We start from the raw sequence: 15,845 nt of genomic DNA on the forward strand, positions 1-15,845 counted from the left end.
CTTCCTGACTGTTGGGGTGGAAAAACTGCATTCTTAACAAGCTAATGAAAACTAAGCTGTAGCTGGTTAACGAAAGGTGGTGGTTAGTAGGTGGCCACACAGATAGTTTTGGATTGTTGACCACAAAGAATGTGATCACGTGAATAACTAAAAATGGATTAGAAGGCGTACAAGGATTTTAAACAGGTTTCTATATATTATTTTCATGTGAGTATATATTATTTTCATCTACACTTGCGAACTTTTTATTGTTTAAGAGTGCTTCCTAGTTTCAACTCGGGAGTGAATTGACATTTTCAGTACCTACAATGCCGTACAATGGACTGATCAATAGAAATAAATGATCAATGGAGTGCAACTAACTAAAACCAGATTTCTTGAATATGAATGAGAAATGTTAATCAAAAATCCAATGGATATTAAAAAAATGTCAATGTTTAACGAAATAAACGTTTAAGAAAACGTAAGTTTTAAGGTCTATTTTTGTGATTTTTAGGGTCATTTTACAAGAATTTTAGTGTCATTTTATAGGTCACTTTTTAAAAATTTTTAGGTCAACAACATCCGGGCCCTGATCATCTTCATAAAATAAAATATGAGACATATTCCTTTAACTTTCCTACTGTACTTTCACAGAAATGTATTAGGTGACATCAGCAGGGACCACATTTTGTTCTAGCCCCAGACCTCCAGATGGGTTAATCCAGCCCTGTCAGCTTGTTTAATCATTTAGCTAACTGGATGCGCACAGTTGCTATTTTATTAACCTACTATACTATTGCATAAAATGGACTTCCTAAAACAATTTGACACAAGCTGTGATTCCTGTAAATGTGCAACCTGTGATTCAAATTTTGCAGGTTCAAATCCATGTTTTAACTGCTAATTTTATTAATTTTATAATTTTTACACTGCAGTTTTAACTGCCCATCTCCCTGGTTGCTATATTACGGTTTGGTATTTTTTTTTATTTGTTTTAAGAAAATATTAAGAAATTTAATAATTTTCTTGAGCCAAGAAAGTCCCTGTCCCCTTTTCGGGCGCCCATGGTCTTCGGAAATAAGACTTTCGGTTCCCTTTTAGTACCGTATATAAAAGTCCGATCTCTGAAAAAGTAATGGGTACACCCCTATCTTAATATAACGATTATTTCTTTTTTTTTAACTTCCGGTTTGTGATAATTTCTGTGAAAACAATTTGACAATCTATAAGCATCTTCCAATGAGCTGTTGCAATCCATATGGGCTCGGCGAATGAAACTTGATTTTCAGCAATTATGTGAGAATTACTTTGGAGTACAGAAAATGTGTAACACAAATTTTATTCATCGAAGAAGACCGAACCACTTTCTCCCACCCTTGGGTTCCATTCCCAAATCATCGGTTTACTATGACATTCAATCTTTACGTTATCTAGAATCAACAGGTTTGTTAATATTTTAATAATTTATTGTATATTAACTACGAAGTAGATCTAACGAAGCTGTTGAAATTTTGTAAGAAGTATAGCACTTGAATGAAGTGTATTCTATGTAACAGTAGTTACTTGTAGTGAAAGTTTTATTTATTTTCCAGCATAAGCGCAATAGTTCGATATTTGCAACGAACTAAATAATGTTAATTATGTAACAGCTGAGAGCATCGGAGAGGCGAGAGCGCAGACATTTGTGTTCTCTCATTGGCCTCCGAGGCATTCGAATGTAAGAAGAAATACTATTGGTTGATGCTCATTTGTGGTCCTTTTAACTTGATAGACCGTTGAACTGCAGTGAACGACTTATTTCCAGTTGTTGCTTGCGTGATTTGTGGTGAAGGTGTTCCGTTAAATGAAGTGGGGTGCTTTTAAATGGTGTGAAGGTATTTGTTTCACTTGCTAGGATTTTTCTTGCACAATGTCTTTCCCGAGGGCGAAGATACAACGTTTTAATGATTTTACAGGTAAGTTCGCACTACAATGGAATTTCGAACGGACAGCTTTTTATCATATTTTTGGACTAATTCATTTGGCATTTGTATAAAACTTATTTTTCCTTTTATATAAAATTGCTATGTTGTTTGCTAGTAATAACCTATGTTTACGTGTATATATAGGATGAAAAACTAGGTAATATAACGTCTAATTAGGAATGTTGCCATTGCCTGTTACATCTTCCGAGTTGTGGTTAAGAAGTTTTGCTGCTTAAGTTCCGAAAACTTTTATGTGGCGGACCTCTATATTTAATCGAAAGATCCCTCCTACAGAAGTAATATCATTAATACACAGCAGATTTACCAAGCACAATGATAGTTATTAATACAGTTGATAATGTAACACAGGGTATGTGGCTGTACCGTGGACGAAGCGTGTGTCATAACATACTGGCATAGTATGTCTAAGGCATAGTTTCGATCCCCGCTTTTGCTCACTCTGAATATAACTTGACTACTTTCGATAAGTTAAAATTGACTTTCTTACAGTCATACACATAAATTTATATAATAGTGAAACTTGTATTTCTTCGTCCGCCAAGTGAACTTTGTGGTGGACAAACACCGTGTGCGCGGGTTTTCTCGGGGTTCTCCCGTTTCCTCCCACTTCATTCATTCCACCATTTCATTCATTACTCATCATCACCGTCTCCTTTAGCCTAACCGGCATAACCGTGGGACGTAAAACTCAAAGATTTTGTATTTCTTCGTGGAGATATGCTAGTCTTCTCCATTCTTGGCTCATGCCGATAGCGCACAAGGAATAGGTATATTTTAGGGGGGGGGGGGCACCAACAGTAGTTAAAAAAAATAGTTTTTCCATTAATTAGTTCATAATGCCGGCTTTTGTTCCTCAAAAGGGGGCCAGAAGCACTGATACAAACATTTTGCAATTTTTATTCAAAAAGTTACATTGATTGGCTCCTATCCACCAATTACTTTCAGATTTATAATATGCGTGCAAACTTCTATGCTAGCTCATTACTAGCATTGAATAAGTACCTAGGAAATTATATGCCATTAAAACAGTTACTCGGGGCCTCAATGGCACAGTGCACACCTCTGGCACATGGGGTCCTGGTTCGAACTCCTACACTGCGGTGGACAAACACTGTGTTCTGGAAAGTTCAATCACCTTGCTCCCGCAGCTACTGATTTTTGTCTAGGAATCCGTATCTTGTATTTCGGTCCGTTCTTGGAACATGGTTACGAACAGTCACTGCAGATACTAGAAGATACTAGTTAGATATTTTTGTTGCTTGTTCTAGCAAAATAAAACAGTGTTTGAAAAAAAGAATAAACACGATGTGCTTATCATTGTAAAGTTGAATTGATCGATTTAATGTAAAGAGTTAGGTAACCACAACCTAGTGCAGGCCTGTATCTACGACGGGGTCTAAATTTTTACTGGCCCTCTAAAATTTTCACGATAGGCTTGCAAATAAACTATAATATGGTTGGATCCCCCCCCGTAATTTCTACCGGACACCCTACATTTTTGGGCTACCGGCCTGGTCTAGTGGTTTCTTCTGTTACAAAATCATAACCTACTTATTGCTGCAAGAAACTTCATCGCTTGAGTTTATTTTATTATGACTTTTCTATATTCAGAATCTCGTACTGATTAATTGGAATGTTTTGTCTTGATTTTGTGGTTCTCCCATTTTCTCCCACTTGTCATTCCACTCTTATTAGTCAGATAGGTTCTGGAACACAGGTTCCCCGGATTATTTAGTTTTTCCCCCAAATCACTTGGTAGTGACTGGCTGTAGGGGGTGCGTCCGTAGAGAGGCGTGTCAGCGATGGTAGGTAATTTACAACGACTTGCTGTAAGTCACAGTACCGGCTTCAAGGCCGCCAATGAATTTGGGGAGAGAGACTAAGCGTCCCCCTTTTATAAAACTACTGAAATATATTTTACGTACCTTATTTTGGTTCCTTTTCATTTCATATTAGTGTTCTTCCATATTTGGACTTTATCGTTGAAATATATTATTGCCGAATCTAAGAACACTGAACTTCAATCTTTGAACACTATTACCATGTTTGTTTACATAACCGCACTAGTTATATGTAGTTCTATTGTTTTATACGTACTTAAAGTAATAAGTTTTAATTAATTATAATTTTAGATGAATTTTTTTTAGTTATTTCTTTGATTTTACATGCATAAATTTTATTTTAATTGCTTTTTATTTTATTCGAAATTCCATTTATTTGTTTTCGTTTCCGGAGTCTATGTTGAATTGTTCATTGGCTGGAGACTTATGTGATTGCATTGTGTGAATCTGTCAATGTATTTATATGTGACAATATATTGCTTTACACATTGTGTTCTGCGTACATTTTATGTTTGTGTTCTATTTCTTGATTCATGTGTGTTTTGAGTTTTAAGGGTTTACACTTTTTTTTTTTTTTTTTTTTTGGCATAGTGTGTAGTGTTCTTTGAAATTCATATGTTCGCGATGGGTATATTGTTCTGCATTGTCTGATGTTAATGTTCCTAGCTAGTTTTGTTTTCTAAGATAAGTTGGGCGAATTACAAATTATATTATTCAAACTTATTAATTAACCAAAAAACATATGTTTGAGGTGTGTGGAGGGGCTTTGCCCCCACTCTTATTTTGTCTCTGGGTGGTGGACCTGGACGGGGAGCTATGTATAGAACTAGGGTTGGCTGGTTTAAACCAGCTGGTTTAAAAAAAAAAAAAAAGTTTAAACCAACAACAAATAACGAAAAATGCTTTATATCGTATGAACTTCATGGTGACGTCCCCACATATCATACTATCTGCATTCAGTTTATCTACTTTTCACCTTTTAAACAGGGATGCCGTGTTTAATTCTCGGTCGAACCACAACCCATCTTTTAAGTGTAAACCAAGTAGCGATTCGGTGTCCCTTTAAGCGAAAGTCTTCTCTGTGATAACCTTGGTATTTCATATGGATGTTAAGCCTAAACATACGAAACGAAACCAAATTATATATTTCTACTTGCCTGAATGCCTGCTATTTTATAAAGAAGCCAAGGTTGCTTAAATATATTGATATAAATTTGTAAAATGTATCAACTGCCTACGTAGCTTTCAACATCAGCTTGGATTCGACTTTGTTTTAATTTTATTGAATGATATCTCCATACCAAATTTGTAATGTAATACATCAGTTTTAGCGTAGTGATTATGATACGTTGACCTTAGAATTTTACATACAAATACATTTAAAGTAATAACAGGATTTTCCCAATGCCTAAGGCGGGAGTTTCCCGATTTACATATAATTCAGTATAATGTTTTCAATTGTGTAACTGTTTATCATTTTGTCCTTCTGAAATGACTCTTGACAATTATATTAACAAGTAGGCGTATGTAAAGATAAGTACAACGTATTTTTATCAGGAGTCCTTTGTGAGTGAGTTGGCAATCGCATTTGTGACCAACTAGTCCCGGTATCGTGTCGAAATGGACAATTTCTCTTGGATATAAACCAAGAAACGGTTTGGGTTCTGCTTTAAGCTTATGTGACCCCTTCCAGTATAACCTTGTTGTTGCATAATAACACCACGGCGAAACAAACTAATTTCTGTCCATGTGGGGACCCGGCTTCTTCAGTGTGGGAGACCCACGTTCAGTTCCCGGTAGGAGCCCGTTCAGATCCAACGTTAAGCTGTAGGCTCATGTCTTCTATAGCCCTGCTGCTGAATGAGACTAAACTAATTTGTTCAATCAGGCAACATCATGTCTGAGTTTTCTCGGGATTCTCTCGTTTCCTTCCAAATCATTCCTCCCATTATTTCATAATCACATGCTTCCAGTAATCAGTCTCCTTTAGTTTACGGAAGGTAATGTGAGACGTAAAACTGGAAATGTCATTTTTTTTTCCTTTTCATAAGTCAGTTTATTTACTGTTTTGTCCTTTACTTGCATTCGTACTAGTATTGCAGCATTTCTATACGATTTTCCATGTGTTCTGTGTTGGAACAAGGTTTTCTAGTGAACGGAAAAAGTTTCTCATTAAGTGTTTTTGACCTAATATTTGTAGTATTTTCTTGACTGTGATATTTTGATAGTGTTATTGGTATAATTAATGTGGCAGTGGTAATAGTATACTTATATCAATAGAAACAAGTTACAGCTGTTAATTGTCAAAGAATTTTTAAATTCATTGTACAGGGAACTGGGCAAAGTTCATAAAGCTTTATACTTGTAAACAAACTGTTATATACAAAGAACATAAATCAACTGATTATATTGCCTATACCGGGATTCCACAGGGCTCTAATCTAGGTCCGTTATTGTCCTTTCTATTCATTAACGATCTCCCTGATCATATGTTAGTGACACATTGCTTTTTCGGATGACCTAAAATATACGGTAGGATAAAGGAACTGTCTCAATTTACAACACAGAAAATATTGCTAAATGGTGTTCTCTTAAACTTAGTGTAAACTTAAACACATGTAACATTTTATTGTTTACTAGAAACGAAAATCAAATAGTACTAAATAGATGAAATTCAGTCAAAGATCTTGACTTACATTTGATACGAAACTGACATTTTACAACCATGTAGTGAACATAGTTTATGAATCTAAGATGTTAGGGTTCATAATTAGAACTGGAAAGAAGTTTAACAATATTACCACACTAACAAAAATGTATTATTCCTATCTCCGATCAAAATTGGAATATGTTGCTGTGATCTGGAACCCATCATAACAGCAATACCAACACCAACTGGAAAAAGTCAAATTTAAATTTATCAAATACTTGGCATACAAGAGAACTGGAATCTATCCATCTTATAAAAATTATCTAACATTAATAGACAACTTCTGTATCCCTACACTTGAACAAAGGCGAAACGAGATAGATCTCATTTTTCTCTATAAAATAGTACAAAACTAGTTTAATTGTACAGATCTCATATCGACATTAAGTTTATATGTTTCGACACTTAAAACTCGTGCTGGTAACTCTGGCCTATTCCCTCTATTGCAAAAAAGCAAGGACCAGCGTATTATTGAAGTCATCAATCTGGATAATATGCTTTTCTTATAACAAAATATGTATCAAATACAAAGAAATTGACATATGTAAAATGAATTATGTTCAAGAAAATTATGGCAAATTTATTTTGTAATACACCGACACTATAATTGGGCTCATGCCTGTTATGTTGATAAATAATTAATAAATACATACTCATGTAAGAACGAAGAATGATACTTCGGACCGTCGACTTTTCAACGACAGTGTGTCATCTTCATTAGTACACATTCATTAAGGAACAACGTTGCTGTAAGGATTGCATTGTCGATGAATTATCTTCCATATTAAAGAAGTACCTTACTCTTTTGTTTATAAATGGAAGGTAATTCACAGAGTAGTTCGTCTACCAATGCTGTTTCCTTAATGAATTTGTGTAGATAAAGTTGGCGCACAAAACTGTCAAGAGTATGTGCCATTGTTATATGTGAATGAAAAGCATTGTTGTTTTAAGTATGCAGGCACCCTTTTAATACAATAAATATTTGGTTAAATTTATCACGTATCGATACACATCTTTCGAGTCTTAGTTTTTTTACTTTGTCAAGGCAAGACAAAACGATATATTAATTTCTTTATGAAGCCAGAGTTCAAAATTGTTGTATTGATAAGAATAGAAGTTACAATTTAAGTAAATCGACGGAATTTATAATTGTAAACTATGGACCTGTGACAGGAGATTTCCACATAAATTGGTTTAGGAACTATAGCTTATTTTACTTAATTTATCCATGTGAATAACTTCCGTTCCTTTTCCTTCCCTAACCAATGAACTAGCTTAGTTCTGGAATATTGCCCAGATTGAGGAAGAAAACGTCTGAAATTTATCTCAATAGATAAAAGAAACTTAAATATGAAACTCTCGACGTTAACACCCAGTGTGGATAGAAAGCAGGGTTAGCAAAAACCATAGTTTTTGTTGAAAAAACAAAAAATTTTTGGGATTAAACCATTTTTTTTTTTTTTTTTTTTTTTATAACTATTGTGCTCCATGTATTTATATTACACGTTGACACAAATAAGTTTGCTTCACCTTCGTGTTATTATGCAGCAAAGGGGTTATGCTGGGAGGGGTCACATAAGCTTAAAGCTGAATCCAAACCACTTCTCGGCTTACATCCGAGAGGAATTGTTCTCAATTTGGACTCGAAACCGGGACTAATTGGCCACAAATGCGATGAGTCTGCCGACTCACTCACGAAGGACTCCTGATAATACGTTGTACTGATCTTGACATACTTGTTAATTGTCAAGAGTCTTCAGAAGGACAAAAAGATACAGTTGCACAAATGAAATCATTATACAGAATTATATGTAAATCGGGAAACTCCCGCCTTAGCCATTGGGGAAAATTCTGTTATTACTTTAAATGCAAAGTAATAACTGAAAAATCCCGTTATTGCTTGACATGTAAAATTTTATGGTTAACGTACGCTAAAACTGAGGTATTAAATTACAAATTTAGTATGTAGATATCATTCAATTGAATTAAAAGCGAAAGTCCAATCCGAGCTAATGTTGGAAGCTACATAGGCAGTCAATAAATTTTAACAATTTCTATCAATATATTTAAGCAACCATGGCTTCTTAATAAAACAAGCTCATTCAGGCATACAATTTGGTTTCGTTTCGTGTGTTTAGGCTTAACATCTTTATGTAATACCAGGGTAAGAAGAAGACTTTAACTTAGTGATATCCGAACCGCTACTTGGTTTACACTTGAAAGAAGGGTTGTTTCGACCGAGAATTGAACATGGGACGCCTTGATTAAAAGCTGAAAAGTAGATAATACTAATGCAGGTGGTATGATACGTGGAAACGTCACCGTGAAGTTCATACGATTTAAAGAATTTTTCGTTTTTTTTTCTCCTTGGTTTAAACCAGCCAACCCTGAGAGAAAGTATGATTACCTACCATCTGATATGTTTTACAGGCACTAAGTAGCTTATGTATATGGTCAAGTTAAATTTCGTACAAAATTTAATAAGATTTCGAGAAATCTTGTAGTTTGTTAGAAACTTATGTTGTCTAGGTCATCTTGGTTTTTGATTCAAAGAATTATGGCCTTTGGACTACTTCGCGGATCGGACGAGGCAACTGAGTGATGTGGATTTCCTTATACCAAATCTGTGTTGAGCCTAATTTATTATTATTATTATTATTATTATTATTATTATTATTATTATTATTATTATTATTATTATTATAATGAGCCTAGTTACTGATAGTTTTTGTGTAACTAAATTGTTGGTAAGCTTATTTCTGCAGGGTTAATAGGGGAGGAGTGCAGTCTTCGTTGTCTTGAAGTACAAAAGTATACTAAGATGTCAGTATCCAATGAAAAATAAAAATATTATAGCTGTACTTAACAGAAATCTAACGTGAGATGTGTTTGTGAATTGTTTCTGCTTAGTACATATTTATTTTTCTAGGATGTGCTCCAGGTCCTGGTGCGTACGATCCTAAGTTATTAGAGAAACCCAAAGGTGGTGCTATTCTGAAAGGCGAACGCTTTATTGATCCCAAAGGTGATGCCTCTGACGGTGTAGAATCTCTCAATGACACAACCTCATCCAAACTTAATGAATCAGTGTTTCGAACAGTAAGTATTGACAAGAATATCTCACTAAGTAAGAATAGTTTTTTTTAAATTTATTTTTCGTTTTTGTTTACATATTTTTAAGAAAAAAGGAAAATAAGTTTGAACTTTTGCAGATGAGCTAATTTTAAAGGTACAATCTATGCCAATAGTGATTCGGACTTACTGGTTAAAAGTATTTTTTAATTTTTTTTTTTTTAAATACTCAAATCGGTATGTAGAGTACTTTTGATATCTTTGCTGGCTAATGGACGCTATAGGATACGTAACTATAATTATCTCGGTTCTTTCTGGGGCCTTCGTAGATAACTTACCTCCAGGTGCTTTTCTATCCTTCAAATTTACTCTCAAAGAGAATTTTCTGCAATTATTTAAAGATAAGAGGATAATCTGCAAACCTGTTATTTTAGTGTTCAGGCTGATATGGTACAAAAGTTTTTTTGTAAATAGTTTTCTAAACTTTTTCAGTGCCATGAAGGTTTAATTTTATGTTTAATTTTCAAGAACAAGTGTCAATAAGTGAATCTAAAGTGATACCCATAATTCGAAGGATTTTTGGATGATCATGTTTCTTTAACCCTTGTTTAGTACCATAGGGTCTTTTCGGGACCCCAGAGATATTTAATGCAGTATATCTCTTAAACGTGCATGAGTGATTTTGGACTCACTTGTGAGTGGAACTATTTTTCCATAAGTCACGGCAAAGGTGTTTGCGATGAAATAGTTGAGACGCTGAAATGTCTAGCGAGACATGCTAGTTTACAGAGGCCACTGGATGACCGGATTGTTACTATTGCCGATTTCTTCGAATTTTCTCAAACTACAGCCAATGTCAAACTATAACCAAACGCTTTTTTATGCTGGAAAATGTTGGAAACCTTTGTCCAATGCTTCAAAAGAGGCTGGAAAAACCATAACGTTGCAGGGGATGCGTGAAATTAATCATTATGAACACTTCAGCCTGTTGAAACTTGAAGTCAGTCGTGTACCTTCAAAGACAACATTCAATCTACTTGAGCAGAATCGAAAGACAATCTTTCATGTGAGCAATTTGTTGCGTGCATTTCTGAAGAGGAATGGTGGATTGGAAAAATAGTTGAAAATTCACAGGAACATCGTGACTAATGTGAATTTCCTTCATCCCCATGGACCCTCGAAAATGTTTTTCTGGCCAAAAATACCTGACACATGCTAGATTCCATACGAAGCCTGCATCATTAATATTGAAGTACCCAGTATTTCAACTGGTACTGGCAGAAATTACAGCATTTCTGAAGAAATTAAAGCTACTGAGGCCTTCTCTAAAATTAGTGATAAGCAGGGTGGATTGATTTAAATCAGTCTGATTTAAATCACTTGATTTTTTTAATAAAAATCGTTGATTTAAATCGAATTCCGAACTAAATTCATTTAAAGTGAAAATAAGTAAAATCCCGTTTCTGTTCTGTTATTTCGATTATGGAAGTTAATAATCATAATATAATGAGACTCAAATGTACAGTATAGTATGAAAACAAGTGTCATGCAAAGGATGATTAGGGAAAATCCCGTTTTTGAACAGGTAACGGAGCAATCCTGCTTTCTTCTTTTCGTAACATTGGGTTTGGGTTTTAAAATCGTTAACTATTCCAACGGGGAAATCACCATCGACATTTAAGACGAAAATTCTTTTTTGTGCGTGTCCGTTTGTTCTCAGATAATAGGGCGTATTTAGAGGGGTCCTATCCCCTCTCCATTTTTTTTTTTAGTTAATTTTATAACTTTAGGCGAAATTTATGTATTTCATGCCGCAAGCTAGTTCTGAGTTTTTAAAAATAGGCCTCTGCAAAATATCAGTAACTTTTCTGAAAAACCTACAATATTGAAATTTTGCACACTTACTCACTGTACCCCTCAGTATTTTTCAGATTTGTTTCAGATCTCTGCCTTAAAACAGGAGGAGGGGTCCACAGAGGTAAAAATTAAAAAGAAAAAAACTATATTTTTAACAGAAAATTCCTTTTTTCGTCAATTACCCCCCCCCCTCCCCAGATATATGATGGAAACATTTGAAGGGTATCGTTTGAAAATTTGTTTTATTCTGAACAGGTACAAATCATGATCCTAGGATAAATAGGGATGTCTGAGGAAATTTTTATATTACATCCGGTTCATCTGGGGCATTCTGTGAATGTTCTTAACTCATTGTTAAATAGTTTCCTAACCCTTACTACTCAAGATAGAAGCTTGAAATTTAGTACACCCCTTAGTATTTCGCAGTTGGTTTTGAGATCTGTGCGTTAACACAGGGGAATCCAGAGGGGATCAAAATTTAAAAAAGTTAAAGAAATGCTGATTAGTCTCAAAATTTCCCGCTTCAGGGACATGATAGGGAAATGTGAATGTTACCGTTCTAAAAGCTGTTCTATTCTAAAGAGAGTGATGCATGTATGATGATCCTAGGATAAACAGGGATGATGCTGTAGCTGCTTGACTGAAAGTCTATAATTTACCTTTAAAATGAGCCATAATTTAAAAGTGTTAAGAAACATTGTTTGGGATAGATATATGTTAACGATTGGGGATAATTCAAAATTCAACCCCAATACTTTCACTTAAATGGCATAATTAGCATTTAATACTAATTCCTAATGGTTTTTCTTCACTTTGCGACTTATACGAGGAGAAAGACTTGATTTAAATAAAAAAAATCGATTTAAATAAAAAAAATCAACAAAAATGATTTAAAAAAAAAATCATGATTTTTTTCCACCCTGGTGATAAGAGATCTTAGACTCAATATTTCAAATTGTTTACAATCAATCAAACATGTAAATGTTTTTTGTGTATTATATAACGATAGTTCACTATTGTTCAGTGTTTATTTTATTAAATCAAACAACACTATATAGGTTGCGTAATAAGGACATATTGTTCTAAAAGGACTATAAATTACATTTAAGGAAGATTTCCTACTTGTTTATTATTATTATTATTATTATTATTATTATTATTATTATTATTATTACTTTTCATAATCATCAACCATTGTAGAGGAACATACTTAGCCATGCAAGTCGTATTATTAGAAAATCAAATACGAGACTTGAATTGTTTTTTTTTTCCTTTTAACATATCAAAACACACCCTACTATTTTTTATATAATAAACAGGAATACCAGATCTACTTATTTTGAAAATTTGAGGTTGATGTTAGGTGGGCCTTTCTCAGAAATAATTGAAAAATTTTGACATTTTTCCTTTTTTTCTCCTTGATGGTGAAATTCATATGCTTATTGACACTCAATCCAGCATTTCAAGGCATTTCATCACTGTTGTAAAGTTCTGTAACTAAATTAAAGGTGTTTGCAGGAATACTATATCCTTTTTAGAACCAGGTTTGGCTAAAATACAATGCTCCTTTCTGATCTGGGTTTTACGAACGAGATACTCGGTTGTTTGAAATGTTTCAACCATTTTCATAGTCGTCCATGATTTTGGAACTAATGACAGAATCTGAGTTCTTTTAGCAATGGTATTTGAAGTTTCAGATTTCTGGCACAATTCATTTATTCAGTCACCTCAGTCTTGAGAATTATAAAAAATTTCAACACGGAAAGTTGGAAACAGTCACTGGAAATTTGGGAGTTTTGTGCAAAAATTGCCTAAATCTGTCCTCAATTTAAATTGTGCAATAATTTGTTTTTCTTGAACACGCCAAAAAACACACACCTAATTTTTATATATGTTAGAGGAACACCAGAGCTACTTACTTTGAAAATTTAAGGTTGGTGTTAGGTGGGCCTTTTTCAAAAATAGTTGCCAAATTTTGGCGTTTTTTTTTCTTTGATGGTGAAATTCATATGCTTAACCCCACTTAGAAAGTCCATCACTACAATTTTATTGCTACAAATTCTAAGATTGTTTTAGTGAAAACTATTTTCAAGAGGCTTCAATATCTCCAGAGATCTAGCGGTTTCAGTACTTTAAGTCGAAGACGGACTTAGGTGTTTTCTGCACAAAACCCCCAAATTTCGAATGGCTCCTACAGCAGTTTCCTTTGAGGCAGAGTTGTAACATTTTACAGGTGTCATTTTTGAGTACCACAACACACGTACATAATTTGAATAAAATTTAAAACATATGAGCCACATTTTAGTTTCAAATATGGCGATTTCATATGGAATGACCCAACTGAAAATAGAGTGTTTCGGAATCGTACGTAACGAATTTATTTCGAACTTGGTCAAATTCACTCTAACTAATCTGGAGCAAAAAAGAATGCAGTTATGTCTCCTATTTTTGTAGTACATACTCGCATATTAGTACAAACAAATAATAAAATGTTTTTTTCCATCGAAAATGCTTCATTTAGAAAAGGACTTTTAGACACTACATTTGGTTAATTACATATATCTAAGCAAATAATAATTGCATTAGAAAGGAAACAGAATTTTCTATTATGATGATTACAAATGTAGTAATAACTTCGTTTTTGTAATACCATAATTTGAATAACAAACTACAAATTCTTCACTTGAAAAAGGAAATTACTAAAGATCTAAATCTATTTTCTCAACACGACACCTCCCAGCGTCAAGAATGTGGCGACCCTATTGCCCAGTTCTTCGGAACTGCAATAGCCACTGGTCCTCCAAGTTGGGGAGCTCATCACCTTCCCGTAAAACTCCTGCAGTGAAGGATTGCCTAGGTCACTAATGTGCCGCAGGGGAATGTAATTGTTTAATATAGTACTTCGGATGAAGCCGGCCTGTTTGTCTGTTGTGTATGGACTGAGGTTTATAGACCAGATTTCTAGTTTTTAGTTACTTTGACTTGGCAGTGATTATGTTAATATGAATTTGGTTGACCTGGGGTCGTGTGACGGCGAAGTAAAGCTTGTTAGTGCCTATCCGTACTGGATCGAGTGATGCCTTGAAAGGCAAAGCCAGAAATGCGCCTTGTTGGACCTCCATAGATGCCTGGCCTGTACCATGAGCCAGTGGGACGATGTCTCCTTAAAAGTACCCATCAGTCGAGGATGGAAATGGCGCAGACTCCTCGCAGTTATCGCTCAGCTTCCTGACAAGGATTGTGGTATGTAGTACCTGCCCGCGTCGTTGGTCCTTCAGAACGGTGACTGGAAGTGGAGGAATTATGGTTATTTTCACAGCATCGAGCCCACTTAAGAGAAACACTAAAAATTAAGAGAAAGCGAACTAGAAAAAGATGAAACATGTGCCATGGTATTCAGTTATTAGATGTACTGAGACTTTTGCAACATGTTGCCACCGAAACTTTTTCACCGGGGCATATTCGCAAACTTAGAAATAGAGCTCTTATACAGACTTAAATGACAATTCAAGTTCTTGCGTAAATGCATCACATTGGGCACAGTTTCAGTGTAAGTTGAAGCAAATAGTCAACTGAATATTAGCAAAGGCATGATTTACTCGTTTTGACCTTTTAAAGGTTGTCAGAAGGCAGGATCAAGGACGAGTTGCTTGAGCATGCTGGACGTTAAGCAGATCCACACCCGCAAGATTGGCAAGCTAAACAGACATATTCTTGTATCATATTTGGCATTTTAGACTTACCTGCCAATCTTACTGTTGCATATTTTCCTTAAAGGTGATACCATACATTCCTGTCTCCATTTGCACTGTTTTAAATGCTAACATTTTGGCCGCTCAACTACATCATGTAATGTCACTGTCATTTGTGACAATTATTTTTACGCAGGACGTGTTCCAACCTAATGTACGGCTCCGCCTAATTGTGCTAATTGTAAAGCGGGACATCTGGCTTGGTCTCGTGACTGCCCGACATTCAAGGACGAAAAAGTAATCCGTGAAATTATGATTACTGAAAATATTTCCGCCGCCGAGGCCAAGCGCCATATCAAACCGGCTCATACTTTTGCCTCCACTTTTTCAATTGGGCTTTCTGCCTACACCACCATGGAAGATATTTGAATACGAAAGGATTTCGAAAACACAACCAATAAATTAATAAGAATACTAAAGGCCGATGATCACCTCCGTCCCCGAGGAAAGTTACTTTCAACTTTGGCTTCTGAAATTCCCATAAAAAATTGTCAACTATCAAGGCTTTGTGATGCACTTTCCTTTCACCTCTTTAGCACGCCGCTAATTAGAATAAGTAGGCATTTTGTCATCTAAATTATAAAGCTTGAGTTACAAATTTATCATGAAGACGAAAGGATATAGTTTGGATATTGTGATTTTTTTT

General features: G+C 34.8%; 1 protein-coding gene across 2 annotated transcripts in view; it reads left to right on the plus strand.

Annotated features, from left to right (window-relative positions):
* Nucleotides 1–1,276: 1,276 nt before the first annotated feature.
* Nucleotides 1,277–15,845, plus strand: part of LOC145681025 (uncharacterized) — a 59,505-nt gene continuing 44,936 nt past the window's right edge. Inside the window, exons 1-2 of one of the 2 annotated variants that reach the window (XM_081752324.1) lie at nt 1,277–1,425; nt 9,448–9,617. In XM_081752324.1, the coding sequence (XP_081608450.1) occupies nt 1,305–1,425; nt 9,448–9,617 (291 nt within the window). In that variant the 5' untranslated portion in view covers nt 1,277–1,304. Of the gene's footprint in view, nt 1,426–1,739; nt 1,938–9,447; nt 9,618–15,845 lie in introns of those variants that run through there. The other variant, XM_081752325.1, reaches the window with a different exon arrangement.

This window comes from Thermobia domestica, chromosome 3 (assembly GCF_964235325.1).
Source record: "Thermobia domestica chromosome 3, izTheDome1.hap1.1, whole genome shotgun sequence".
Taxonomy (NCBI): domain Eukaryota; kingdom Metazoa; phylum Arthropoda; class Insecta; order Zygentoma; family Lepismatidae; genus Thermobia; species Thermobia domestica.